The sequence below is a fragment of the Trichomycterus rosablanca genome, chromosome 16 (assembly GCF_030014385.1).
Source record: "Trichomycterus rosablanca isolate fTriRos1 chromosome 16, fTriRos1.hap1, whole genome shotgun sequence".
Lineage (NCBI taxonomy): Eukaryota > Metazoa > Chordata > Actinopteri > Siluriformes > Trichomycteridae > Trichomycterus > Trichomycterus rosablanca.
Genome location: NC_086003.1, coordinates 25350940 through 25377880, shown reverse-complemented (window position 1 = coordinate 25377880; position 26941 = coordinate 25350940). Strand labels below are relative to the sequence as shown.

Sequence of the window (26941 nt, the reverse complement as noted above, 5' to 3'; positions counted from 1 at the left end):
TGTTTAGCTTATGCTGCAATTGTGAAATCGATTTTAAAAAACAATGAACTGTTGCACTTATTACTGCAGAAATCTGAATGTTTTAAACATATAAGCTTTTATTTAATATTTTTCTAGTCACCCAACCATCTTTTTCACAGTCTTAAAAAGGCATGTACATTTTTAATCATAACCCAACAATGAAAAACCACTCAGTAAGACTACTGCTGCTAAACAACTTTCTGACAAAACTTGTGCTGTAAAGGGGCAGAGGATTACCAATTATAATCATTAACATGTCATGTAAAAAAAAGCATTTTTAGTTTTTATCTGGATCATACATCCATGAATCACAGATTAAAACATATTGTAAAGCAGAATAACATATTACAACATTTTAACAGAATAGAAACATGCAATAAGTGGGACAAACAAATCCAGCTCCCCCTCATAATGAATAATGTATATTTATCATTAAAAAAAAAATTTCAAGTCCTTTACAGACCATGTTCTTTAAAATATATGTAAAGATCAGTGAATGCAAACAAAACGCATGAACAGACAATTTTGGTAAGGGTCCCAAAGAAAAAAAGATTTCATGTTGTAAACGATGCAGATAATAGGTCTAAGTAAAGCATTACATTTAGTTTTCACCTGCCGAACCATAAAACTGATACCCAGTCTAATAGTAGGAAGGGTGACTGGAGTTGTAGTATATTTTAAAGACATTCTATCACCCGTACATTTATCAGCTGCTTAATATTACATGTTGCCTTATACAAGTTTACACATCTAGAGGTGTGCTCGTCTGCAGACATATTGTCCTGTGTAGTTGTTGTACATGCGATGGTTGGTTGGAGTAATACGTTAGCATAGTGTTTGGTTTCATTAGTTACATAAGCCACATATTTTCAGTGCAAAACAGCAAATAAACTGGCTGATCTTGCTTGGCTGATCAACAACTAGAAATAATTGTTTAAGAGTCTCAGCTAAACCATTTTAAGTTTTTAACGCTGGAAAACGACAAAATGTTTTTTTAAGATTAAACCACAACTCCAATCGTTAAAGACTTACTACTAATAGACATTTAATGACATCTATGACTGAAGATGTACCATCAGTACTAAAAGACCCTCACCCTCAAGGGACCAAGTTTTTAAAATAAGGATAAAAGCTCATACATTATTTGTTGGTTAAAACAGGCACTCATCACCAACACACCAACTGCAGCAAAGTTTCTTTAAACACAAGTATCCTTTATCATTTGGTCCTTTACATAGTTTCCTCACCATTTAAATCTAGTCGGGTGAATTCTGTTTATAGCAAAAATACATGTATAGTCGTATAATAGTAATGGCACAGTTGGAGAACAAACAATGAGATTGCACATTTTGGGTCTCCAACCCAAGCGTAGAGAAGTGCAGGTTAACGTACCATCTATTTGTGTACACTAATAGTGGTGAGAGGATACAATGTTCACACAGATGTTCTCCTCCACTGTTACTGTGACATTCAAAGTACACCATGGATATCAAGGTACACAGAACTGTTCTGTAAGAGATAGATTTACATGCATTTCTAAAATGCAAAACTTTAACCCCAAATTAGACCCCAGCCCAAGCAATCCTAATAGAACGAAAAAGAAAATATAAAAAAATCCTTATAACCAGTAGTATTTTTTTCCAGATACATTATTTCTGGTTCAGGTACATGTACCATTGGTCATTAACATCTACAATATGACTGCAACGTTTATTTATTACTATCACACATTGTGGCTTTTTACACTGGTACGCATTCAATTCCATAAAAACGTATTTACATATTATTACACATTAAAAAAAATGAGGAAATTAAATGCAGATAGTCATGACAGACCACTGTCCTGCAGAGGCTGTTTTGATCTGAAACTATTTTATTAACATTTAAAATTCCATCCCTTTAGTCTTTTTATCACTCTGCATTGACCTCTGTTTCAGGCTTCTGCATGGCAAGCTCAGCTGAGATATAAGCACCCTGTCCCAGAGCAGTAGAGTACGCTCGATTTGAATGAGAACTTGAGTACCCATGGGTATTACAGGTGCTTGAACCTCCGCGGTTTGGCAATGGGATTTGTGAATGAGACGGATGATAATCATCTAGATTATCGTAGTGGGATTGTGGCGTAACAGTACTTGGTCGATGGTGCGAATAGGTTACAGGATAGTTTTTATCCATAGTGTCCTGTGCATGAGGTTGGTTGTAGTGTTGTCGTTCTCTGATGCTATGAGATCTTTCTGGTTTGGGAGGGGGAACAGGTTTTACTGGGGCTGCCTTCTGGTCATCTTCACTGTTACTAGTAGTTTTGAGCCTTCCTATATGCCAGTCTGGATCTGGGCGGTCATATTTAGGCTGAACGTTTTTGTTCTCTGAATGCTCCTGCCAGTGTTTACTGCTAATCTGACTGTCCCCTGGTTCAAACTTGGCTTCAACATTCGCACCTTCAGAGAGATGGTGCACACTTCGTGAAGGCTGATAGGACTTGCTTTGTTTTAGTGGTGCCGGTTTCTCTCCCATTCCATTTCCGTGGCAGCGTTTCTCAGTTTCCATGTACATCAGAACATCTGGGTCTGACAAAATGTGTCTGGAGACATGTTGCGGTCCAGGAGTAACACAGTATCTCACGTTTTTTCCTTCAGTGCCCATTAATACAGCTTTACCGGGGTCGGATTTACTGCGCAAATGTAGCACATCAAATCCGGCAAGATCCCCTGACATAAGGGGTCCCACATTGTCATACTGAGACATAACTGGACCTTTGACCTTCTGCCTGGCTCGACTTTCTCTGCGAATCGAATGCATTCTAAACCTCTCTGCTTCCTCAGGATCCCAAGTGTAGTAAACAGCTCCCTTAGGACCATGATAAGGGGGCATCTCCCTGCTTACAAATCCATGCTCTTTTACAGGAATGACATGCCGGGACAGGTAGTGATAGTCACCTGATTTGCGACCTGATCTGCCCAGGTGGGTATCACGACTGCTGAAAGAGTGATAATGGCGTAATCGGATGGTACCATAATGATCAACATCATAGAAAGAAGCGTCAAGAGGGTGAGAACCAGAGTATGGACTGTACCGGTACTGTACTCTTCCATTTTCAAAATAAGGCTGAAGCTGAGTAACGTGATATTCTGCTTGTGAGGGCTGTTGGTGTGACTTGCAGTGGTATAATGGTCGTTGATAGTAATACAGCTCATCATCTGGAGGAACCTCTGTTCTAGTAATAGGCGCTGACCGAATGGCTGTAGGAGGGACGTGTATAGAGTGCACTCTGCGGATTGTTGGATATCCTGCAGGTCCATCCATCGAGCTGTAGCTATGCCCACGGTGCACTCCTGTAGAAATGTATTCACCCCGTAATGCTTCACGAGATTTAAAGGACTGATGGACGGACCTCGGTCCAATCGTATTGTAGCGACCATCCCCGTGTGTCCTGTAGGGAATTTGTGGTTCTGATTTGGACACATAAGACAAATGTGGAGGCACACTCTCAGGTCGGTAGTGACAACCTATGGATGACGGCCCAGCAGGGGTTGCTCTTTGATGGTAGTAGGCCTCAGAAGTAGGTTCCAGCAGGGCCGTTTCTCCTTTCGAGTGATAAACATAAGCCGACTGATAACCGGAAGACTTGTGCTGTGATGGATGAGAATGTAGGAGTGAGTCATCCAGTGATGCAGGCTCTGCCATCATAGCTTGATAAGTGGCGGCATTAGCAGCCTCAGTTTTACTCAGAGCAGCTGCTGCAAGTTTGCTCTCAATTGAGCGAACCGGGGGTGGCGGTGGTGTGACCCTAGGAGTCTGGTGATGTGAAATGATTTCTCCTCTAGGATTTACAGGCTTTATAGGCCCCCAATGCCTCTCTTCTTGTTGCTCTGGGGATGTAGCTGGGGTCTGTGCAGTAGGCTGATTCTTGGACTGTTTTGGAACCTGTGTTTGAGAATGAGGCTGTGGTTGAGGCTGCGGTTGAGGCTGTGGTTGAGGCTGCGGTTGAGGCTGTGGTTGTGACTGAAACTGTATTAGAGGTTGACTTTGCTTTTGATGCTGTGGCTGAAGAACGGCTACTGGCTGTTCCATCGATGTTTTGGTCTGTGACAGCAAGACACCTTCAGTATTGTGAACCTGAAAGTGAGGTACATTAAGCACATTATGAGTAAAAGCATAAAGCAATAAGATGTAGCTTATTCCACAGTGAAATTAAATATATCAATTCCTTATTCTCTTTGCTATAGTGACTGTCTAATGCTGGTCTAGCTGAACATTTGGACACGTTTTGACTTAGTATAGAATCTCAGGTTTACATTATATGGACAGAAGTATTGGGACACCCCTACAAATTATAACATTCACGTGTTGCAGCCACAACAACTGCTAACAGATGTAATAAATCAATTATATGAAGGACATGCTTCCAACTTTGCAGCAATAGTTTCTGGAAGGCCCTTTCCTGTCCCTTCTCAGAAGAGTGGCTGTTGTTATAGCTGAACAGATCACATAGAGATCATTTTATTTTAATACCAATTGTTTTTGAAATAAGATGTCCAAAAGCTCAGGGCCATGTGACCAAATACTTTTGTCCATATAGTGTAACTCTTAAACACCACAATTTGACATCAATGATATGAATACTCTCTAAGAACTTGAAGAGCTCACCTTGGAAATTGGTCGTATAGAAACAACAGGTTCTTTTCTACCAATGGTGGATGTAGTGGGAGCAGTGGTACTGCAGGTTGCAGTGCTAACTGGAGTCTCTTTCACAGAAACCTGCTGCCTGTCTGGACTTTCATGATTTGGGGAAAATTGAACAGGTAGGCTGGAGGAAGAAGCATCAGCTGTGCTCTGTGCCACAGGAGCAATAACATCCTCTCTATCACAAGCTATACTGGAAGATATTCCACTGCTGACAATGTTTAGGTGCAGGCTGGAGGAGTAGGCTAGTGTTTCAGTCGGTGTGGAGGGTGGAGGTGAAGAGGAGGGAACGGGGAACTGTGGCACACCCACTGCTTCTTCCTGAATCTGTAGAGTGGAAGGGGGTTGCCAGTCAATCTCCTGTGACCTAAAAGGTGAGGCAGGTGTGGAAGGTGTAGAGGATTTCCTTTGTGTAACAGTGGTGTTGTGTTCAGCGAATCCAGCTAAAACTAAAGCCGGCATGCGGTTAGAGTTCTTTGGCTGGGTAGGAGGAGGGTGCAGGGACATAAAGCTGACTGGAGCAGTTGTCTTTACTGGGTCCAGAGCTATGGCTTCTAAAGAACAGACAAAGGGTAGAGAAGTTTAATAGGAGGACGCTAGTGATAAAATGTAGGAAAAAATAAGGGGCATTAATTGTGAACCATCTACTGCTGGTTTACTTCTACATTCTGGACAGTCATATATCATGTTAAAGACCTAAGACTGGCAAACAGCCTTAAAATAAAGCAGTTTCTATATTCATAAAACCACATTGCACAATGAATTAAAAAATATAAAGAGATGTTACTTTTTAAGGTATTATCAAAATTAGGAATGCACTGTTCTTGGATTCCAAAATGGTGTTGGCTTTGACTGGATGGACAAAACCCTGAGATGGACTGCCTTGTGCCAAGTGTTCCTAATGGAACTGGGTAAAATTCTTTTTATGGATCCTATTTTACAGCCATAAAAGTGACACTTACAATTTACGTTCTTTTGAAATAGCTGCCAGACTTTATGCCAGAAATGCCAGCAAGATTTGCTTACATTTTCCCAAACCAAAATACAATTTTAAAACTATCAGCTTTATTGTTTCTGAGAACTCCACACATTCAGTGTTTATTAAATAAAATACATTAGTAAGGAATGAGTCCAATCTTTTTCAGCACAATACATGGTTAAGGTAATACTGACACCAAGTCTTAGATCAGTGCATCCCTAAACAAGCAACAAAAGGCATTCCAGCAACCACCAAGAGTGACTGTATTTGAATGACTTACCTGGCTGTTCCTGAGCACGGACACTGAATGACTGTTGTGTTTCCACTGTCCCTGATGCCTCGTTGCTTTCTTTAATCTCACATGGAGCAGATTTGAAAAGCTGATCTATTTGAGCAGCTTCAGTCAGAGGCAAGTCATCAGATTGTAAAGACAACAAGCTCGTTTTGGCTGGTGAATTCCGGGGTGGTGAATGAGGGGACGACTGGAGGACAGGGCTCTCTGGTCCTTTACTAACTATATTGGAGGTATCAATATTGTCAAAGATTTGCAAAGGTGCCAGTTTGGAAAACGTCTCACAGCTTTTTGAAGAGTGGAGTGTAATTTTCTCAGAGGAGTTAGAAACAGCCTTTAAGGTCGGACTGATGTCAGGAGACTGCTGTCGGCTGGGTATCTTCGACCTGACCGGTGAAACTGGCTCTGAGCCACTGGCACTGCCAGGACTCTTTTTGAGACTTACAGGATCCTTGTCAGGAAAAATAGCAGAGCTCTCGGCCAAAGGCAGACTGCATTGGAAAGACATGGGGTCAAAGTCCAGACTGGCCATGCCGATGTCAGGGGGGCTCAGATCTACATCATCGGTGGAACGGGGTGGAGAGATAAGAGCCGGTACACAAATGGGGCCGTCATCACCCTCACTGTCTCCAACAATATCGTAAGGGTTACAGTGCTGTCTGCCATCCAAAAGGTCTCCATTAAAAGATGCAGACAGGGCGTCACTGCTGGAACGAGGTCTGCGTGGTCGAAACACTTTAGATTCACCTGGTTTAACATAACAAACGTGGCCATTAGAACAACTTCACACAAAATCAAGAACTTTCCACCACAAGAGCCAACAGCCTTACCTTCAACATTGTGCAGTGAACTGAGGGATTCCTCACTTTTGGCAGATCGAAGCGTGCCAGTATCTCCTCTACTCCCTCCTAATGCCATGGATTTGAGTTCGTTAGGTTCACTGGGGTTACGATGCAGTTTGCGCTTAGATGTAGAGGAAGACTTGCCAAGGTTGAAAAACGATCGCCAACTTCCAACTGGTGACTTTTTCGATTTTACTGGTGGCCTTTTTCTGTGCAAAAGAAATAATACAGATGTTACATAGAACCTTCTTTTAAAATGATTTGTCAAGCCTACCAAACACTACAATTGATGAAATAAATTATTATTGCTAAGGTTACTTGAAGTTAGTTCCAAGCAACTTCCAGGTAAACAATTTTCAGTTACTTTATTGGTATATCTTCTTACGATCTATATTAAATCTCATATATACATTTATTGGTAATGTTCCCTATATTGATCTCTAGTGACTGTATCTGTAGATTGTAAAAGCAATTCAACAAACCTCTCAGTGGGAAACTCTATAACAGTGTGGAATTTGCCCTGTAAGGCAGCAGGTCCCTCTCCCACTTCAATATATTTGCTGTCTGCAGTTACAGGAGAGTTGATCTGGGCTTGAGTGCGTGCCTGGGCTTCCTCTAATGTTAGCAGCTTTGTGGATGGTGAGGGCACCAGAAGTGATTTAGGACGAGATAAAGAGTTGTGACCTACAGAGGCAACAATGAAAAAAGAGGAATAAAACACAAGACATGTAGTTCTTCAAATCTGAACAAGAATTAGATTTCCAAGTATCCAATCTTTGGAATATCCAAACTTCTTACATACCTGCTCCCTCTCTGATAAGTGAACTCAGTTTTGGGCTGAAGAGAACATCTACATGGTTAAGGATGAACTCCACCACCACTGACTGTATTCGCACCTCCATAAAGGCAGCTGTTCCACTGAAGCATGCAGACTCAATCTGCCTCGACCTGATTGCAAATTATTCAGAGCTATTATTAAACAGCTATTAAAAGATATTATAAGAATGAGCATTACCTTTATAAAAGCTTAAAAAATGAACATTATGAAATCTTACCTTAGTAGGTTGGGGGCCCAAACAATGGCCAAATTCTTGCTGTGCATGTTCGTGATATAGCTGAAAGTTGCCAGCCGTGACAAATGCCTCATTAAAAATTCCAAGGTCCTAAAAAATAAAAAAAATTATTACAGCACGGCCTTTTCACACCACAACTGTATTACTCCGCTGACGCGTTGCCAGTAACGACAAGCTTCACAAACGCGCACGCAGGCGACACAGACTTTATTCCCGATCACGTTTTAAATCCGTTATCTGATATACAATCTAGCGCACTGTGTAGGGAACATAAATCCGTGATCTGATACACAATCTAGTGCACTATGTAGTAAACTTTAATGTGTTTGTAACGCGAACAGTTATCTTAATAGCCCAGTTAGCAGCTCCTAAGAGTTCTGTTCTCACCCATATCCTCTGGTGTGTGTGAGAGGTTTTTTATTTCTTTTTTTTCCTTCAGAGGTTCTTGCCTTCTTCTTCTTCTTGTTGTTCTTACCTCCCTAAAATGAGTTTTTGCAACTTGGGATGTTTGCTTTGTAGTGTTAAACTTTATATTCGTTGTGGAACTACTTTTTGGCAGAAGGTATTGTCAATATTAAAGCATATTTAATATGAAATTCAGGGCTTCTTTGATTTATTTTCTTTCTTTATTTTGTAAAAACTGTTGTATAAAAGCAATAGAACACTCGAGGTCGCCTTCGGCTCGTTCTACTTCATCACAAATATTGTGATGAAGTAGAACACAATACTTTTTTGTCTTATGTTTATGCTTATGTTTCTATAACAGGGCCCAGCAGACTTAAGGAAACACCACAATAAATTGTTTAAAATAACTATTTGCTTGTAATTATTTAGTCACAGAAAAACAAAAACAGCTGCAGAAATAAATAAAAAAAACAAGACTGCTATGACATACACGCTTCAACTGTAAAATTGGGGGCCACATTTAAGAGCCACATATTGAAACATCTTACAATGGAATACAAACACTTTCTTTTATTGACTAATTGAAGTCAGGCCTATCTGTACTACCAATACCTGTCCATGGACATCTCAGTTAGACAGCATTTGTTAAGTTGGCTAGAGTATGATATTGACCGAATAAAGTGATGAATTGTACAGCCTGCAGGGGGCAGTGTAGGCATTTTTCAAACCTGTAATGTGGAGGGGGCAGCTGTTGGATGACGTCATGTATTTTGATCAGCCGTTCCTCATCTGTAGCTGCTGACACTGCCTCCTAAATTAAGGGGGAGAAATACAGGGACACAGTGATTTCATTAATCTCACTGTTTTGCAGCAATGCTTATGATAATAAAAATACACAACTCTAGCCCAGCTCAGTTTACCCCTGTTACACCTCGCTCTTGGACTAAGTGCACAAGAGTAAAGACTCAAACCCGCCTCCAATAGTCATTTACATTTTCAGCATTTAGCAGACGCTTTTATCCAAAGCGACTTACACAATGAGCTGAACACAATGAGCAATTGAGGGTTAAGGGCCTTGCTCAGGGACCCAACAGTGGCAACTTGGTGGTGGCGGGGCTTGAACCGGCAACCTTCTGTTTACTAGTCCAGTACCTTAACCACTGAGCTATCACTGGCCCAATAGTCAGCTCTATGTTAATGGTGCCATAGCAACATAAAAACATTTGCTGCTTCTTTACTCCTTCTGTTTTTGTTTTCAATGGTCTTTTATCTTCAGCTGTAAATGTTACAGTTTTATTGGCCATATGCACAAATGCAAAGCTGTCTCTGTAAATAAAACAAGCCCAGCTTTTTTACATATGCAAATAACTGCTTAGTGTGATTAAGATACAAACATCAATAATACAATACCATTATAGTACTTTGCATACCTCTACTAAGTTCTAATTACAGCTATAGTTCATGTTAACATAAAACACAGTGTGCACACTTGTTCTTGTTTTAATAAAACACTATATTTGTGTCAGAGCATGAGTTTATGTTGCTGTATTGTTGTCTTCATGTAAGAAGAGCTTACCGAGAATTTCTCATAGAGCTGGTAGGTAAGCAGTGGGTTAGGCAGCTCTCGAAAATAGAGTTTGCACAGTGAGCCCACACAGTGGATGTCCTGGATATAAACATCTTTGGTCAGATCTGGAATCTGTTCTGAATCAAATTCATGCCTGAAGACGAGAAGAAAAGTCGTATCATTGATCGATGGATTTTCATTGCACAAGCTTGATAAATGAGAAGAGATCTTAAAAACATGAACCACATAAACAGTTAATTTGAACATGTGAGCGTTTCCATGCACACTAATGATCTGATCGTAAACTAATTTGTGCAGTTATCTAATTATTTACGTGGTCATGTAAACAGCACACTCAGTGAACTGAAACATGGCTGCTTTCATACTTCAAATATAAAACCATCTGAATTTATGCACATTTATCAGGTTATTCAGCACACAGAGCCTACATCAGATTTCTGCAACTGCATGTGTAGTCTTGTGTCACTCACAAACAAGTTGGCTTATTGAGTTGGCTCTTTTAGATGTTGGTAATGAATGCCTTTTTTTAAATTCATTACAAGCTCATTATTAATTTTTAGGATACCACTATATAGTAAATATTTAACAACATTAACGTCACTACACTAAAAATGTAAAATGTCACTCTCTCCAAGAAAATACATTTACATTTATAGCATTTTTATCCAAAGCGATCAATATTGTTACTAAAACCAATGCAAGCAATTAAGAGATAAGGACCTGGCTCAGAGGTCCATACTAAATTACTCTTGTCAACTCGAAGACTTCCAATCACTAGGGTGCATATAACATACCGGAGCTTCTGGATGTTGGATGCAATTCCAGACAGCCTGTACATTCCATCCACAATTCCATGCTTCTCGATAAACTCAGTGCAGCTCTTGAGTACCTGGGGAACTAGTAAGTGAGGAGACAGATTAGTAAGTAGTAGAATAAATGTAATCACAATTAACACACATTTTCTAACAACTTAAAAAGTAACAGCATAGAAATTGCACATTAGACCCTGTTTATGAATAGTATTTTCAAATGTAGTGTATTTAAATTACATCTATATGAAACTTTAAACATATTTACTTCCACATTTATAATGCAGCATATTAGCCAAACTGAAATATGATTCGTGTGCCAGCCGTAACAGACAAAACAGTCCGTAACAGAACCAGCCTTGTATCATACTTCATTTTTATCAGTATAAATGGCTGTTGCATCTAACACTACAAAGAAACACAGCATTTCCTTGAAAGTGCTACATTTAGAAGTCATGAACCATATGACATTTTTAATGGTCAAATATGACTTACATTTTACTTGGTTAGTGGTTTTAATCAGTTCAGAGACATGGCCCCCAATTTTACAGACAAAGGCTGCATTAACAAGATAATGTAAACAGCTTTAAAAAGCAGGACAAAACTGAGCACCATAAAACAAATTGTGGATGTCATGACTTTGTCATGTCTCATTCCATTTTAAAACTCGTTTGGTCTTCAACCACACTTTCGGATTGTGTTTCAGATTGTTTGCGATATACCTAGGACAAGAATGTTATCTGGTTGTGATTATCAGATAAATCAGTCTAGTGTAAGAAAGCGGGTGCCTCTTCCTAACAACATTGTCTGGCGGCACGTGACAGATAGCAGGCCTTTAACTTGACCTTATACCATCTCTAACATAAGAAAAGCTAGATGGATAGTCGCCCCTGCCTGGCCTCCAGCTTCTTGTAAACGTTATACGGGTGCTGAGTGAAACCTGGGCCTGTTCGGAAGCAGCTGTTAGGCTAAATTCCTGACGATGCAGTTGAGAAACTCTTCAGGCAATATAAAACCACTTCTGAGCCACCACAAACACGCCCATAAGGATGTGAAAGCTGAATTCGTTTGGGCCAGATATAAATATTGTAAAACGCACCCATCACTGAAGCTTCCTAATTAAAGGCATAGAGGGGAGTGTAATCTTTAAACTAAAATAGCGTGCTTCTATAATTAGATTCAGGTTTGTAAATAGCAAACATGTTGCTGGAGAAAGTCTAAAAAAATCTATATGTATTTACATAATATGGCCAAAAATATTGCAGGTACCCAACACTTGCACATCAAAGTCAAATGCATGATTATTAATAAGGAGTTGGTCCCTTTATTTCTATTTGGCCACTAGAGCCTGGCAACCATGTTTGGCGACAAATATATATTATATGAATATGAAATATTATCTCAGATTGTTATGTAGCTTCTTAGCCATAAAAAAAAATAGAAATCGTGGTCATCAGTGGCCATAGAACCTAGCACTGAACTGTTACAGCGGAGCTGTTCTTAAACAATAAACTGATGAACTGACTTGTTGGAGTCATTGACTGGGAAAAGTGTTTAAGCTTCCAAGTATGACCAGTATCCAATAATTGTCTGTAAATTCTGCATGGCTGTATGATTTATTTCTCGGACCTATGAGTGTGACAAAAAATTCACTAGTAAGAGGGAGTGTCTACATATTTATGAAAATAATTATGATTTAAACCTTTTTGTTTTTGTAGTTATTACTGTGCAGACTTCTGCTACATGATACATGTTCTTTAGGAAAAATGTGTTCATGGGAAAATCCCAGTTTATTTTTTGTGTGTGGCTGAGCTGTGTGGCACTGTTTTAAAGGAACAGAGTGGATTTTAGAGTTAAACTAGCTGAGCAATGCTGATGGCTGCCAGAAATCTTAAGACCATTCCAGCTGACCTTTACACCCTCAGTAGCCCTGTGGTTGCTGTGACAACCATGCTAAGCAGGCGTATCCAGCATCGAAGCTGGGGGTTGTTCAGTTTGCCTCTAAGCCACACAGACAGATTTACACACTGAACCTGGAAACGGGCCACAAGTATTTTATAAACTGCCACTGTTGTCTCTACTTGAGAAACAGTTTAAAAGCTTAGAGGGACATCTAAGGACTCACCGTCATGGCCAGAGTTGAGAAGGTGCTCTCCCAAATCACAGCCGAACACCCTCTCCCTAAGGATCCCTCGCTGCTTGAGCTTCTGCTTGGTGGGTCGGGACTTCATGAAGGTGCGCAGGAATGTGATCAGCTTCCCGTGCTTCTTGGATACTGTGGGATAAGATGAGACCAGACTTTTCAGCGCATGGAAAATAACAATAACACACACTGGGTTCAAACGCTTAAAAATCTAATTTTAGGTCTCCCAGAGACCTGTCAAACTCTATTATCAATTTCAATTTTCCCTTTGCAAATGCTAAGATTTAAGGCATTTTGTGCCTTGTGTTTACACTGATTATTTGTGACGTGTCATTTAACCTCATGCACAATAACAGTATAAAATACATAAACAGGCTGGATTAGAAAAAATGTCAAATCCAATCTGATAACAGTTCAATGTATGAGACCAATATCAACCACAATAATCAGTATTAAACACACCGATGAGCCAAAACACCCGACTATTATGCTGTCAAAACAGCCCTGACCTGCAGAGACATGGACCCCACAAGACATCTGATGCCCTGTGGTATATGGTACAGGTACATTACCAGCAGAACCATCAACTTAAGTACATTCCGAGGTGGATTGTCCTACAGGGCATCCTGGTGCCGTATCTTATGCAAACAGTGCACACGTGCCTGGCTGCAAACATGACAGATGAAAACAGGATATGTTGGACCAGGCGACCTTCTTTCATTGCTCTGATACCCAGTTCTGATGATGACCTGCACACTGTAGGTGCCTTTGATGGTGTACAGAACAGTTTAATAAAAGAGTTTTATTTCAGTGGATAAATAACAAATTAAGACAAAACTACATGAAACACACAGAGATTTAAATTCCTCCAACACGAAAACTTCCTTCTTCTCCTTTATGTTATTTGGCCAATGATTATTAATCAGCTGGCAACTGTTTGAGCCGCTTGCCATCAGTTTCATTTTTATGTGAATAACGGTTTCCACTTATTTCTTTAAGCAGAAAAAAATATAGAGCAGTTCAGCTGGCTATGCTGTTTTTACTCACATTAAGTGCAGACTGTCAACTGCAATGCATATTCAGTTCAGCATCCTGGGCCATATAAAACAACATGGAGTAATCAGTAAAAAAAAGAATGTGGGGAAGAACTGGAAAACGCCATAAAACAGTAAACTACACAAAAAATTACTTTCAATCAAAAACTAACTTTACATAAAAGTAGCCTACAGACTTGAAATCCAGAAAACATGATTCTTAAAAGCAATTTGTTTTTATGCATACCTTTCATAAATAAATTAATTTCTTGGCTTTATTCTTTTTAGAGGGGTTACATAAACCATTCCAAAAATAATTTAGGCATCATGAAAAACACGAGGATTACATGAGGTAAATTTTGAAAAAATAGTGCTTATCAGTTATGGACAAATGGTATTGATGACTCGGATACTGAGAGTTGGATATATATAAGTGTATATTTTTAAAGGTTTTTAAAGTATTATGTCTGTACATCTAGATTCAATCTAGATCTGGATGCAATTCCTAATGCATGCCCTAAACACACTGGCCAAGAAAAACCACATAAACCACACTAACACGTGCCCAATTTCTAGACACGTGCAGTCATTGCTTCTTTTCACCTGCCAGCAGTGGATTCTCAGAGCCATATCGGTAAGAACAGGAGAAGTCGCATTTCTGCAGCAGCAATGAGCAGAAACCCTGTGGACCTTCACTCACTCAAGGACTATTAAATGCCAGGACAAAACATACAGAAGGTTTTTCACACAGAATGCAGCTGAACTGTACTAAAAACTGGCACAAAAGGCTTAACGCATCTAGTCATTAGTATTGTATTAGGGCCAATAGGGCTATTTTCAGTATAGGATTGCAGCTGTTTCAGTACTGGATCAGGACTAACATTTATGTAAGTTAGATTTACTGACATTTTATAACACAAAACATAAAACACATAAAAAGCAAATTTCTGGTTCTACTGTTTAAAGACCAGCGGGGCCAAAGATATAAACATTGCAGATCCCTGTCTTTCACCATAAACGAAACAGACAGCCAGATAAAATGTAGACAATGAACACTGCCACACTTGTAGTGTGTCATCCAGTCCCAGGCTGTACCAAACCCTGACTGAGAAAACACAGACGACATGACAAAATTGGACATGCAAGTAACCACTACAGCTAAGATCAATAAAGAATCAAGATGGGGTTTTAATTCAATCAAATATCCAATCATACTCAACACTGTATTTGTATCTGTACTGTGTAAAGATATTTGTTAGTTGGTTATAGTTTTTTTCATAATAATAATAATAGAACAGCTATGTAGTAGATCAAGTCCACTAAGTAAATGCTCCTGTTGGAATGAAAGTGTGACAAGGCGGTGGCTATAAAACTGGTTCCTCCAAAAACATTATTAACCATTGCTATATCGGTAGTCTAAAGTGTGTGGATTCGACAACATTTTAGGTTGAAATCGATTTAATGAGCTAAATACAGATCTTTTTATGATGTAACATTGATCGCCTCTGCCTTGCCTTCTTTTCACATAAAATTGTATTGGCAGTTTTACTGACTGTTTGAAAATGCTGTTAAAAGTCCATCAAGATTTTTCCTGAAACTGCTTATATTTACATACATGACATGACAGCCACCACTGGCCACAATATGCCTTAACATGTAAAACTGCCAAGTGCTGAACTGTCATGGTAAAAAGTTAATGCCAACAGTCTCTCAAATAAGACACCAAATGCAGACTGCCAGTAAACACATTCTGTACTTTCCCCAGCAGTTAATCCTAGATGTTGTAAACTGAAAGTGTCAACCATTCACAAAGCTGCAGTCACTTCTAGATTACCACCTTGTTGCTCATTGGTCAATATCGTGTCATAAAACTCCTAATATTACATTTCAAAAATAACACTAATCCATTGTTTTATTCCATCTCAAACTTTCAACTTTTGTGAATTTTTAATGTTCCCCGTTTCTTAAGTCCAATTATTTGCTTACACACACACACACACAACTAACTAGCTAACTAATTAGGGGAAACTAGCTTTGATCGTATTGGTATACCATCAAAAATAACAAGTATTACCTCTCTGTAATGGACAATGCGCATGCGCACAGCTTAAAGCATAAACTTTTGTCACTAGGATATTAACTTCATTATGTTATTACGTCTACAGACATCATAAATATCGCAATCGTACAAGAAATAAAAGTAGTTTTAAAAATGACACGATTGTGAAAATAATTCTAATAAACTGTACATAGTAATAAACGAGACAAATGTTCAACATGTCCTAGCCATTCACTAAATCATACACTAAGCTGTACACTAGTTTACTCACATAAAACATTTCTTACCTCTGGTTCACAATCGAGAATTATGTGTGAACTCCAGAAAAAATGAAATACATATCAGTTAGAGAAATGAAGTAAACAGAGAGCCCGGGTTCATTCAGTTCCAGTTAAAACCATCAGCGCTCTTTTCCGCTCCACACAGCTCTTAGAGAGAGACGGACTGGATTTCTCATATTTCCCCCTCAGTCCCGGTTCAGCCCCCTGTATCAGCTTTCAGCCACGAAGCTCGTAAACACTCCGATATGGGGAAAATACACCAAACCGATCTCACTAAAGATCGAAAGAGTCAGAAACTCTCTTTTTAAACTCGGTGTGACTCTGTTCAAGGACCTTGACTGGATTTTGAATGAGTCATGTCATGTGACACCGGGACTGGCGCTAGTTTTGCACAAAACTATCTTCACTATTGACTTTCATCGTGCAGGTGCGTCGCAGCCGGTGAGGACTCGGAAAAGAGGGCAAACTGAGTAAAGGAGCGCTGGAAATTTGATGGGTTGTAAATGTTAAATGTTAACAGAAATGACAGTGGTAGTTTAGTGGTTAAGTACTGAACTAGTAATCAGAAGGCTGTCGGTTCAAGTTGCCACACTTGGTGGTCCCCTGAGCAAGATCCTTAACCTTAAATTATTCGAAAACTAATGCGATCAAAACTGTGATTCAAGGCACTACCCATAAATACTAGGAGCAAGGAATGAATACACCCTGAACAGGATGTCAGTGTTACAGACAAATTAGTCATTATTTGAATAGGAAACTGACTGAGGCAAATCAACCCCCCCCCCCCCCCCCCAACACACACACACACACACACACACACACACACACACACTCCCTCTAATACTGTTATGTTGCACCATTTTTAAAACCTGTCATTCAGAAAGTACATTAGATAAAGGAAATTCTACAATTAAGTTACAGAAAACTAAAAGTCACAAGAAAACAGCAAAAACGATGATGAGATTTAAGTAGTCTCAAATAAAGATTACTTTCAATATTCATTCCCCTTTTCTCTCCTCCAACAGATTAATGAGCAACAGGCAATTTTTGAGAGGCAGCATGGTTAAGGAGCGCTGGAAATTTGATGGGTTGTAAATGTTAAATGTTAACAGAAATGACAGTGGTAGTTTAGTGGTTAAGTACTGAACTAGTAATCAGAAGGCTGTCGGTTCAAGTTGCCACACTTGGTGGTCCCCTGAGCAAGATCCTTAACCTTAAATTATTCGAAAACTAATGCGATCAAAACTGTGATTCAAGGCACTATCAGGATTTCTGGAAACTATCAGAAAATGCAATAATTTAATCCTAAAGATAAGATAACACTTTATTGATCCCGAAGGAAATTGCAGTAAAGTGTCATGTCAGAAGTGGGATTCGAACCCACGCCTCCATTCGGAGACCAGAAATCCTCCATTACTATGGAGTCTGGATGATATGCAATGCTGGTGCTTGTAGACCATGTTTGTCTTACAGCATCATCAAGAAACTAATCTGATGCAGCAACCTACTGCTGGCGAATTATTTTTCCCTAAAAGTACATACATTGCACACACACTCAAACCCAAATGCTATTTACGCATATATGAAAGCCACAGCTACCACAAAGGCGCTTTCAAAACAAAAATAAATATGTTTTAATTGAAAATTGAAGCCATTAAATATGGAGGGGGTGTTAAGTGTTGGTTTGAGCATTTTTCTTCATAAGCTCAACAGTGCAATTAGATTTTTCTTTGTATACTTCAGTGACAGACATGACCGTCTCTGATTAGCTAATCCATGATTATGCTCAGGTGAGTTAACTTTAGTGGACTTTTACGGATGACGAAGCATGTCACCACTGGTTCCAATAGATGATGACGTATAACCCTAAGCAAACAGTCTACCAACCAGATTGTGCACAGCAACACAGTATTACAGTCAGTTGTAATATATCTACTAAGTGTACATTTATGGTTAAGGTTTTGTGCTTTACAAAGAAAACACTGCATAGATGTTTCCATCAGTAAATGGACTATGGGCCTCTTAAACACACCCATTCTATAGGTCAAATTCCACCCTAGTTTGTAAATCATTATAAGCCAATGATCAGAAATCTTGGTCACCTCAACTGCTATGAACTATTAAACGCTGCTAAACAATAAACAAGAAAAAACCTGAAATGTCACAGTACTACATTAGAAGTAGAAAAATCAGCTTGTTTACTGTCAATGTTACAACCTGCTTGAACTGTCCCATATTTTGGTTCCCCAGGAAAACATTTATCTGAGACTCTAAGAGGGCAATGACTTGTATGTGCTTCTGTTAAGATACACACAAAAAACTGTTAGGCAACAAAAATGGTCTAGGTTGACTAACAAAATTGGTTGACTGGATAAAATAAAATATATAAAATAAATATATAGATTAAATAAATGGCTCAGTCACACCAAATGTAGTTTAATGGGTTAAACACATGCCCAAAATGACTACTAGATGATATCTTGTAAAAACTGAATGGGGTTTAGGGCAAGAGTGTGGGTTTGTGTTTAAATTTTTTTCTTTTACTAAACTATTTCTTTAATGCTTTAGGCTACCTAAATTTCTAAATAAATTTCTAAATTTTAATAATGAATTTATTTACCATTTATTTCCCAGTGCTGGTTGGACATTAAACTACAAAAAGGCAGCACATTAATATCTGGTACTGTGCAAGACAAAAAAAATTGTGCACTAATAAATAAAATTACTTGTAGTTAAGAAGAGGAGAAAACACTAGAGCCATTGATTCATTTTCCCTATTCATAAAATTAGTTTTCTCAGAAGAGGCCTGTGCACCATGCACTTCCATCATAAACAGGTCACACAGGAAACGGACAACAGCTCAAGAAAAGAGGACAGTTATTTCTTCTACAGTCAAACTCAGCTGTCTTGGCTTGTTAGCAGACCCAGCTGCTCTTTGCTTCTGTGAGAGAAAGGCACTGATGCCCCAGCAGGAAATTACAGATGTTGAGAAAGTAAAGGAGCTACATCTGTAATAGCACCTGCTGTGACTGAGAGTTGAACTTTCTCCAACTGGGCCTCCAAACAAAACACTGTCTCTAAGTTTGTAGTTCTGTCTGTAGGAGGTGGAAAACTTCCTGTACACAAGTAATTGTCTGGCAGAACTTGTTTTCTGTTAGGCAAAGTACATTCAAGTAGCTGGCAAGAAATACTGTATGTTATATTTTATATAATATATTTACTATTAAGATGCAGTGTGTCCTAACCCACCCATAAATACTAGGAGCAAGGAATGAATACACCCTGAACAGGATGTCAGTGTTACAGACAAATTAGTCATTATTTGAATCAAATCCCCCCCCCCCAACACACACACGCACACACACACACACTCTCTCTAATACTGTTATGTTGCACCATTTTTAAAACCTGTCATTCAGAAAGTACATAGGATAAAGGAAATTCTACAATTAAGTTACAGAAAACTAAAAGTCACAAGAAAACAGCAAAAACGATGATGAGATTTAAGTAGTCTCAGATAAAGATTACTTTAAATATTCATTCCCCTTTTCTCTCCTCAAACAGATTAATGAGCAACAGGCAATTTTTGAGAGGCAGCATGGTTACCAGGAAAATATGGATGCCTCCCTGGCCTGAATAAATAAAAGCTAATGGCTCACATCATTTGTTGTTCTCTTGTTTACGGAACCTGGTGCACCAAAAATACTGGTTTTGGATTTTTTGCTTACTCTACAACCACCACTATGTTATGACAAATACACAGAATATTAAAAAATGTTGACAACTTTGAGAAAATACACATCTATGACACCACCTGTAAGAACCCACAGTAGTTTGGGACTAAGGTTGACATTTCCTGAAAGGATATCTGGTAAAATAAAATAGACACCAAACATGTGCAAGGCTAACTAAAAAACTACATTTCATTTTGTGTGGAAAATATTCATTTGAGACAGTTAAACAATGAATGATTCATAATGCAATGTTGGCAAGACGCACATGGGGAGGACCTGCTGTTGTGCTGATGAAATGCCTGAGTATAAACACTGCAGGGTAGCCTAGAAGAATGTGGCATTGCATTCAGGATAAAGAAACAGTAGCTCATATTGTCAGCTGGCAAAGCTGTAATTATCCTATAGTCCTGCTTTAACAGGGCTTAGTAAATCAGTTTTAGGAGAATGAAAGTGCAGCATTGCTATACCAGTACAGCTGGCTAACAAGTGCTTTGGTGGAGGAGGGTATAATTATCTCAAGTAGGTAGATTAGGAGTAAACATTAATGAAGAGAGATTTGTAACAGATACACTAACAATAGACCCAGCTTTTTATAATACATAACCACAAACCATGGCTTGTAAACATATGTCAAATATACACAACGCAAATGATTAGAAGCTTGAACAAAATAAAAGCAAACAAGCTGAAGGTCAAATGTTAAGCAGTAGAAAAGGAGCTAAAATGTCAAAAAGGCAATTAACATTTGTCAATTCTAGCTTTAAGGGACGGAAGGAAACACACAGTAAGAATACCCACCTGAAAAAGTAATAGAAAGGTTAGTGGTAAGTAGTGACAAACTAACACTACCAGTGCCAGTGGTATTCATAGAGATTTCATCTGGCAGTAACTCTAGTAGAGGAACAAGGCGGAAGTTTAGTGGTTAGTTGGTTATTAGGTACACACAGGAACATTTTGGTCTACCTGAGCTCAGCCTGTAGGGGTTTAATGTGTCGGGTGTCAATGCACTGTCCTGCTTTACACTTTCCATCTCCAAATCTGCATGCAGGGAACAAAAGCCGTCAAGCCTGTTAGAGAATGAAGGAACTCTATTCCCATTTACCAAGAAGAGGAAAATGAAGAAAACATTTCCCCTTGTATTTCCTGTCTGTTAGGTAATGTTTTATAATGGATCAGAGAGGCCATGAACTAATCGTAAACAAGCTAGAGCTATAAAACACACTGAAAGAAAAACACATTAGGCTACGAGAAGAAAGAGAGAATGCTTGTAATGCTTGCTTGATTATGTTGGTAGAACATTCATTTGTTCATTAATTTTTCCTAACCACTTAATCCTGGTCAGGGTCATGGTGGGTCTGGCACCAGGCAGTACCACTGATTCCAAGCAGGAATACACTCTGGTAAGGGCATTGTAGGGCAATACACACCTACACAACTCACTCATTGATATCTATAGCCAATTCAGAGTAGCCAGTCCACCTTCTGCAAGTGGAAAACATGTGTCTAAAGTAGGGGAACATGTCAAAGTGCTCACATACAGTGACCAGAGGCAATGATTGAACCCATTACCTTAGGACTTATGTTGCTGTGTTGCACCTACTCCTCCAGCTCTGCCAACATGCCACCATTAATAAATAGGCATAGTCCAGGTTCAAATCTCAGCAATAGTGGACTAGCATAAAAGACCTCTGTGCCACCCAAGCATAATGTAAAAAAAGGAAATGTGTGAATGTAAAAGCATAGGTTGAGAGTAAAATGATATTTTCATTTTCACATTCAACAGTTTATAAACAAACAGATACTACAGTTAAATGGCAGTATAGTCTCATTAAATTCTTACCAGCATTAAAACACTATATCAATTAAATAATTCCAATACAAAAGCTATTTTAATAATTATGTGATCACTTTAATACTAAGGACAATCAGTTTGCAGAGACCAGGTGTAAAATAACAGCTGGTGTGAACTGAACGGATACGAAATACAAAAATGTAAAATAGTTCTCAAACAGTAAAAGTTGTTTTTACAGCCCTAGTGTGTGTGCAAACAATGGTGATTTGTACATGTGTATATAAATGAGGCTATGAAAAAGAATACCAGCACGCACAGGGTGGGAACAGACTCCAGGAGGTCGGCCGAAGACCGGAGCAGGGGGACGCTGAGGGGGCAGTGGAGGAAGGCACAGTATACATCATTACACATGCAAAGGATGGTGCAACACATTCATGCAAGCATAAATAAAGACAACAAAGACATACAGCAGCCGCTGGGACATCATGTGAGCATGCAAGCAGTAAAGCTAAACCACAGGAAATTTGCACACATGCATAACATTCCTTTAACAGGATCACGCTGTGCTGTATTCCCTTTGCAATTAAACAATTTTGGCACATGTCCTAAACAAAGCGCTAGCTCTTTTCCCTTGACACTCTTGCATTGAAAGCATTGTTCCCTAAAAAAATGAATTCTGCTTAATCTGTCCACCCAAAGCAACATAGTCAATCAATGGTGAGTCAGACTGAGTCATGCATTTGGGGATGTAAGCTGTGGTGTGAGGCTCACTAAAGCCAAAGCTGAAGCAAATGTCAGTGATGTTGGAAATCCCTTAAGAGGACCTGACAGGGCCATCAGTCCAAAACATGATGTAAAGTTGTAAACTATGATCCGTGAACATGACACATTTTCATTTTTCACACTTTGTTATTGTGTGAAAACCTCCATCACACCCTACCATTAATCAAGGTGGTTTATATTGTGAGTGTTTGGATCATAGCCTTTTCTTTGAGTGCCCATGAGATGGTTCTTGGCATTATGTTAAACAGCTTTATGCAAGTGTGTGTGTGTGTGTGTGTCTGTGTGTGTGTGGGCAGGCATACACAGTGGAGTCAGAAAGTATTCAGGCCCCAACATGTTGTTAATTTTAAATTAATATAATTATAATTTATTACCCATAATTCTATGTAATATAAACTTTGCTGTTTGTTAGTTCATTTGAATGAAATGTGGCATATCTGGAATGCTATTGGCTTTTGTGAAAATAGATAAAACCCATTATAAAAACATATAAACGTTTTAGGTGTTAAGATGTGTGCATTACTTAAGTCCCCACACCTGTAAAAGTATGTGTCCCAAAAAAAACCATTTTAGTCATTTTGGAGGTCTCTTACATCAAGCTAAATTATTAAATCTAAGGTTTTTTAATAATTGTAACCCTAAAACGAAATATTTTGTCACCTGAGTCAAAAAATCTCTTGTGGCTTAATACATTACAATTACAACATAAATGTAACTGGCTGGAATGTTAGCAGATACTCTACCTGCTTAACCGGTTATTTTAACCAGTAATCTCTATCTTAAATCTCATCTTTGGTCACCATCTTTATAAAGTTTAGTTCTTGTTTGCTCTTCCACTGAATATGTGGGTTATCAGGAAACTCCAGTTTCCTCCCACCACCATGGTGTGAGTGGTCAACTTTCAACTTTAAATTATTGGAGGAGCATTTGGGTGGCACAGTTTCTAAAGTGTTACCCACCATTTTGAAGACTAGAGATCAAGTCCTATCAGTGCTACCAGCTTGGTCAGGCCTGTAACTGACACAACTGGCTCTAACTGACGTGGAGAAAGAAGGATGAGAAGTCACCTCCTTACTGCTGCAACAATGACTACTGTGGTCTAGTTGAAACACTGCCCCGATTAGTAGAGGAATGCAAAGAGTAAAGCAGGATCTGTCATATGTGTTAAAGCGCTTGATAAGGGTCCATCACTGACTGGTGTGAAAAAGCAGTCGGTGAGGAATTGCAATAGGGAATATTAAATAACTAAGTTAAAAAAAAAAGGCAAATAAAGAAATACATAACTCATTGGATATGACCGTTTGAGAATTAATATTGAAAGATTTATCTCAAAACACATCATGTGCATAAAATATTTTCTTCTATTACTTTGCAGAATATGTAACTGAATAGGGAATTTAACTATACACTAAATAAATAAGGTTATACATATAAAGCATTTTCTCATATCTCTGCATAGAGAAAAGCAAATGTTTAAAGTAATCCAAACAAACAAATGCTCAGCAGATTCCCAATATGTGAAAGATTTTTGTTTCATCTCTAAGCTCAATTTGTCAACAATTTAGAAACTTGGTTAGCAGTTTAGTAAAGTGTGTTAATAAAACAAAAAATACCCCTCTATAATAATTAGCGGAATATAATAAAGAAGCACTATGATTTAAATATTGTTCAATGTTTAAGCTTAGCACCTGATTCTTCTTGTTTACTCAGACATTAATGCTGCTCTTTCTTTACATCATTACGATTAACACAGCCTGTGTGTTTGGAACAATGACACCACATTATTAAAAAAAACATCAAAAATAAAATTAGCATTTCAGCATTGTTTGCATAAGAATGTCAGCTTAGGTGACAGTATATATATGTAAATATATATGTAAATATTGAAGTTATATTCTGGTCAGGTGATTCGACTGCAGGATGTTAAAATGTTTCCTTTTTCTTAAAGTAAAAGCTGTTTTAAGTTAAATGAAAAAAAATCTGTTTTACTGACAAATAATAGTAAATGCAAGGTAGACACTAAATGACACATTTTAAGAGGTAAATTTATTTTAAAAAAATATTTATATGTTTGCGCCACCTGACTTGGGTGGTAAAATTAATGATCCTGTTTAACTTTAGAGTCATTAAAGCATTTAGCTTTTTCTGTTTTTGAGCATCATGTATTGGTAAACACATATTTTTAAAGAATAATTGATCAGTGGATTTGTATACGTTTGTGTATATCGATACCTGGTTTTGGCACTGAATTGGTGACAGATTGGGGAACCTTGTCATTAATCAGCTCCACACACTCACTGGGAAAGAAGCCAACCTGAAAAGAGAAAATAGACTTATTTAAAAAATATCTCAAGGCTAATGTAAACACATTAGTATTAGTGTATTACTGTCTAAAACCTCTACACACTGCCTAAATGCAACCAAATACCATGGTAAACAATGTGATGATTCCTGCAGCTACAGCAGCTTTTTATTCAATTCTGAATTTAAGCATTTGCCAAGCTGTTACTGAAACTGGGAATAGAACTACAAAATTGTGTAAGTGAGCAGAGATTGCTGAAAGCATGTAAACGGCACTTACATACCACAATGTACTAACAAACTGATCACTCGCCCTGAGCTAGTTATCAGAAAAAAGTACATCATTTAAACCTAAGTGTTTTTTAGATTTAGTTTTTCCTCCTTCTCTGAGCCATTCCATAATAAAATAACAACATAAATCTAGCCCAAAGGGAGATATTATGTGAGTAAATATTGTGAATGTTCTGACAATAATAACAGAATAATAAACTGAAACCTCAGTGCCCTGTTATGTCTGCCTATCTTACAGACTTGTAGATAAAATACCCACATGAGGATCTAAAATTCAAACATCAGATACCGGCCAGGTGAAATCTAAATCCTAATTATATCCATGTTGTCCATATATCCATATATCCAAGTGAATAAGTAGAGCCTGTGTATGATTGATTTTGCATCCACATACTTTACCAGATGTTTCAAACATCAACGTCCTATATTTAATCCCAGTGCTCTCCCAGCACAACCATCTTAACACTAAACATTGTTATATAAATGCATTATACCAAGTCTGTGAGGTCATTGTGACAGCTGGTTTGGCTTTAGGCTCATCCTTTGTGCAGACAGATGTTGACTACCTGACCTGAGCTTAAAATGCACTTTCAGAAGCACCACTGCTAAATTTATTTTACACCTAGCTCTGTCACCACAATAATGCAAATTATTGCTTGTACACCTACTCATACATGTATCAGTCAATCATGTGGCAGCAGTGCAATGCATAAAATCATACCGGTAAGGTGAAAAGATTCAGTTCATGTTTACATCAAACATCGAGATGGGGTAAAAAATGTAATCGAAATATCTTTGACAGTTGCATGCTTATGGTGTCAGATATGTCATGGCTGCTGATGTCGCAGGATTTTCACACATAACAGTCTGTAGAGTTTACATAGAATAATCCAGTAAGTGGGAACCCCATACTGATAATAGAGGTCAGATGAAAACAGCCAGACTGGTTAAGAATGCTACAGTAATTCAGATAACCCGTGAGCAATGGGTGTGGCTGATAAACTTAATAATTAGTAGTGATGTTCATATACTTTTGGCTAAAGAGTCACACCTGATATCTGATTATATGTCTCCTGGGTCTTGTTGAATCTATGAACACTTGGCAGAAATGGTATCTACCCACATTCCAACAGTTTTTCTTTCCTACTGAAGCTACATTCATTAATACTCGAGTCAAAGTCATAAGAAAAAATATTTAGAACCTAATTGTTACAGTACAGCTTTATCTGCAAAGTACACACCTGGAATCCATGCTTTCCTCTCCACCATGTGGTGTCCTCTTTTGGTGGCATGTCAATCACTGATACAATGTCTCCAACCTGGAAAAACAGGAGAACAATTTGTGACCCAATACCAATATCTCTATTAATTAGTAATAGGTTAAAACATTAAACAAGCTTGCAATTATGTTTTTGCTTCCGTCACCTCAAATGAAAGTTCGTCAGACGCCTGGGCTATGTAGCGCTTAATAACATGGGCAGCCGCGATAGCTGGGACATTGATGGAAGACTCTTCATGCACCAGCAGATGATTTCCTTTATTGTCAACCTGAAAAAAAAAACAGGATGTAGAAGTTCAGTCAAAATGTGGCTATATTCAAGGTTGTTTTATTTTTAAACTTTCTAAATAGTGTCCACTTTTCACCAGCCACTCAGTGTTTTACAAAAGCCAGTATGGCAGTGATGTAGTTTTAGGTTAATACCTCCATCCATGTCAGGACTGGTCCACAGTTTATCTTGTTATCAGCTATTGCTGAAAGACGGGAAAGGTAAGCCATCAGCATCTGGGAAACTGCCTGTCATGGGAAAAGAGAAGACTTACGTTGTTTTAA

At 38.5% G+C, this 26941-nt stretch overlaps 1 protein-coding gene across 2 annotated transcripts; it reads right to left on the bottom strand.

The window, feature by feature from the left end:
- Nucleotides 1–84: 84 nt before the first annotated feature.
- Nucleotides 85–26901, bottom strand: LOC134330098 (rho GTPase-activating protein 32-like). Of its 2 annotated transcripts, XM_063011055.1 has the most exons (17): nt 26813–26901; nt 26536–26658; nt 26352–26429; nt 24751–24832; nt 22052–22102; nt 20907–20981; nt 12818–12967; nt 10678–10780; nt 9872–10016; nt 9024–9106; nt 7873–7980; nt 7620–7765; nt 7300–7501; nt 6806–7026; nt 5964–6722; nt 4669–5258; nt 85–4137 (listed from the first exon to the last, which is right to left on the bottom strand). In XM_063011055.1, exons 1-17 carry the CDS (start codon nt 26891–26893, stop codon nt 1933–1935), a joined length of 5202 nt encoding a protein of 1733 aa, XP_062867125.1. In that variant the 5' UTR covers nt 26894–26901; the 3' UTR covers nt 85–1932. The 2 variants fall into 2 exon arrangements, with proteins under 2 accessions (XP_062867125.1, XP_062867126.1); XM_063011056.1 differs by lacking the exons at nt 20907–20981; nt 22052–22102.
- Between the last annotated feature and the right edge of the window lie 40 nt (nt 26902–26941).

Excerpts from the sequence above, each read along its gene's own strand:
- LOC134330098 (XM_063011055.1), bottom strand. The coding sequence starts at position 26,893 with ATGCTGATGGCTTACCTTTCCCGTCTTTCAGCAATAGCTGATAACAAG. Across the intron at positions 10,017-10,677 it reads TCCAACATCCAGAAGCTCCG|GCATGAATTTGATTCAGAAC; the intron begins GTATGTTATATG and ends TCTCGTCTTCAG. Across the intron at positions 9,107-9,871 it reads AGCTCTATGAGAAATTCTCG|GAGGCAGTGTCAGCAGCTAC; the intron begins GTAAGCTCTTCT and ends CCCTTAATTTAG.